This window comes from Myotis lucifugus, unplaced genomic scaffold (genome assembly GCF_000147115.1).
Source record: "Myotis lucifugus unplaced genomic scaffold, Myoluc2.0 scaffold_803, whole genome shotgun sequence".
Taxonomy (NCBI): domain Eukaryota; kingdom Metazoa; phylum Chordata; class Mammalia; order Chiroptera; family Vespertilionidae; genus Myotis; species Myotis lucifugus.
The window spans coordinates 92,772-95,923 of NW_005871851.1; the positions used below are offsets into that span (position 1 = coordinate 92,772).

Sequence of the window (3,152 nt, forward strand, 5' to 3'; positions counted from 1 at the left end):
CTTCCCATCGGCTTGTACAAGGCTTCGGCACCGGAACGGCTCTGCCTGGGGAATGGGTGGCCGGAAAATCAGGCCTGTCCGCACCCCGCTTCTCCAGGCCGGACCAAGGCTCCCAAGGCGGCAGGTTCCCGGGAACCTGGCTTAAAAGGAGGCCCACCCACCTGGCCTTACTGGACGTTCCCGGCCTCCCTTTAGAAAAGTTCGGTAACGACCATTCCCACTGGGTGGGGTCCCTCCCGTTGTGTTCGCGCCTCTCAGGCCGCACCCAGGCGGAGGCCCCGGGGAGGCCCCCGGCCCATCCGCCCACCGCCGGGCCGGGCCCCAAGGCTGCCGCGGGCAGGGAAGGAACCCCTGGCACTTACGGCTCGCGCTGCCAGCGTCATCAGCACCCCGGTCAGGAAGGTCAGGTAGTAGCCGGGGTACACCCCGTGCCAGATGGCGGAGAGCACGAACGTCTGGACGGTGGGGCTCCAGGTGGTCCGTTCGTAACACACCCTAGGGACCCGCAGAGTGAGGTTAGCCTTGCCAAGCCCCCAGCAGTCGTTCTTGTGTTACCTGGGGGGGCAGGGGGGGTTCAGGGGGCCCGGGAAACAACCACGCGTCACCTTAGGCCACAGCGTGGTCATCTGTGACCTCAGGGACGTGACGGCTGTTACGTGTCAGGTTTAGGGAGAGAAATGCAATTGCATCTCTTGCTGGTCCAGCCGAGCTCAGAGGCCCTTCCTGGTGTCTGGGAGGAAGGAAAGTGACACAGGAAACTGCAGCCCGATCAGAGTGAGGGTACTTGGCGCTGTTTGTCCTTCTCATGAGCAGCACCAGACCTTCCTATTGAGCCGGGAGAGCTAGTCTTCCTGGGAGAGGGCGGTGCTTTGTCTAGAACAGCGGTTCTCAACCTTCCGGCCCTTTAAATACAGTTCCTCATGTTGTGACCCAACCATAAAATTATTTTCGTTGCTACTTCATAACTGTCATGTTGCTACTGTTATGAATCATAATGTAAATATCTGATATGCAGGATGGTCTTAGGCGACCCCTGTGAAAGGGTCGTTCGACCGCCAAAGGGGTCTCGACCCATAGGCTGAGAACCGCTGGTCTAGAAGTTTCTTGTAACAGCCCGGATGAAAACAAGACGCGCCTAAGGCAGCAAGCTCAACACTTAACAGAAGCAGCAGCAGATCCGCTGGCGACCTGCGCGGCCCCGGGAGACAGCAAGGCAGGCGGGAGCGGTGCCGATACACGGGGCACCTCGGGGAGAGGGACACGCGGCCCGTCCGAAAGTCCAGGCGCGGATGCCGAGGCGGCACGGGCGGCTCATTGGGGAAGTCCAGCGCAGGGCGCTGTCCCCCGGGTGTCTGAGCATCTTCCTGACGTCATCTTCCAGGACTGTCCCTCCGCCTGAGCTGCCCGGCCTCCCCGTCCGCCTGACGGCCTCCTGCTGGTCATCAAGGTCAGCGCGAGCCCTGCCTCCCGCTCTGGGCCTCTCCGCCCCGGTCCCTGCCCTTCTCTCCTTCTCGCTGCCGGGAGCAGCAGGTGTAGACGGCTCTGCGGTGTCTCTAACAAGACTGTGAGCCCTGCCCCATCGTTAGAGCGTCAGCCCACGAACCGAAAGGTCACGGGTTCGATTCCGGCCAAGGGCACGTACCTGGGTTGCAAGTTCAATCCCTGGGCCCCGGTGGGGTGAGTGGGAGAGTCAACCAACCAATTGATGTGTCTCTCTCTTCTCTCTTCCCTTCCCTTCCACTCTCTCTAAAATCAACGGAGCCCAGTTGGCGTGGCTCATTGCCTGAGCGTCAACCTATGATCAAGGAGGTCACGGTTCGATTCCTGGTCAGGGCACAGGCCCAGCTTGAGGGCTTGATCCCCAGTGGGGGACATGCAGGAGGCAACCGATCCATAATTCTCTCTCATCATTCATGTTTCTCTCTCTCTCCCTCTTCCTTCCTCTCTGAAATCAATAATAAAAAGATATTCTCTTTTAAAAAAATCAATGGAAAAAAAAATATCCTCCAGTGAGGCTTAACCAAAAAACAAACCAACAAAACGACCGTGAGGCCTGCAGGGCTGCATCCTGGGCTGGTGCTGGGAAGTCTAGGGCGCACGCACGGCGCCTGTACTGTCACGTGTTCCGTTTGGCCACTCTCACTGAATGAGCAGGAGGATGTGTGGCCTGGCCTTGGCAGGGGCCCTCACGGGCGGAGGGGAGGTCAGGGCCAGCCGCCTCCTGGCCTGGCCCCGCAGGAGGGTAACAGCGTTTCCGGTGTCACCAGGCCGCGCATCCCTCGCACGCCATTCACGAACCCGGGGCCCGGCTCAGCGAAGCCCGACCACACGGCGCGGAGGGCAGCTCAGAAGGAACGTACCTTTTGAGCCACAGCGCCGTCTGGATGTTCCAGTTATCGAGAAACATCTTGAAGCTGGTGGACCCCTGAAAAACAGAGCGACGTTTCTCTTGGCCCAACGAAAGGAGGGCGTTTGGAAGGTGGGCAGCAAGGCCTTCTTGTGCTGAAGATAAGGGGGCTTGGCAGGGACGCGAGTGTCGTGGTGTCGTTCCTGCGCGCGCTCTTCTGACTCAGGGACGGGGGCTCAAGGGAGCGCGTGTGGCGTGGGGCACCCCCCCCCCAGCTCAGCGGGCTCTCACCCTCTTCTCCTGTCTGTGAGCATTCGGGGGGGCAGGGGGGTCAGGCATTATCCCCCAGAAAGTCCCGATGCTCAAGCAAAGGGCTCGGGCTCTCCCGAGGATGGACGTGCTCCAAGCCCCCCGGCTGAGCTCCCCGGCGCTGCGCCTGCAGCCACCCCTCCCGGCTCCTGGAACGTTGGCCCCGCCGGGCACCCCCACAGGAGTGGGCTGCGACCATCCGCCCGCCTCCAGCCCCTCGTGGAGCGTCTCCCAGGAGCTTCCCTCACGTCGGAGGGAGCCTCGGTCCTGGCTCGATGAGAGAAGGTGTATTATTATTAAAAATCCTCCACCACGCCCTGGCCGGTGTGGCTCAGTGGACGGAGCATCAGCCTGGGGACTGACGGGTCCCAGGTTCGATTCCGGTCAAGGGCACATGCCTGGGTTTCGGGTTCAATCCCCAGTAGGGGGCGTGCAGGAGGCAGTCAATGAATGCGTCTGTCTCATCATGGATGTATCTCTCTCTCTCTCCCTTTCC

General features: G+C 61.0%; 1 protein-coding gene across 1 annotated transcript in view; it reads right to left on the reverse strand.

Annotated features, from left to right (window-relative positions):
* The window catches only part of MBOAT2 (membrane bound O-acyltransferase domain containing 2), a 39,831-nt gene that overhangs the window by 3,488 nt on the left and 33,191 nt on the right, over positions 1–3,152 (reverse strand). Inside the window, exons 9-10 of the mRNA XM_023747163.1 lie at positions 2,361–2,425; positions 363–495 (exon numbers count right to left, since the gene is read on the reverse strand). Coding sequence (XP_023602931.1) covers positions 363–495; positions 2,361–2,425 — 198 coding nt within the window. The remainder of the gene's footprint in view (positions 1–362; positions 496–2,360; positions 2,426–3,152) is intronic.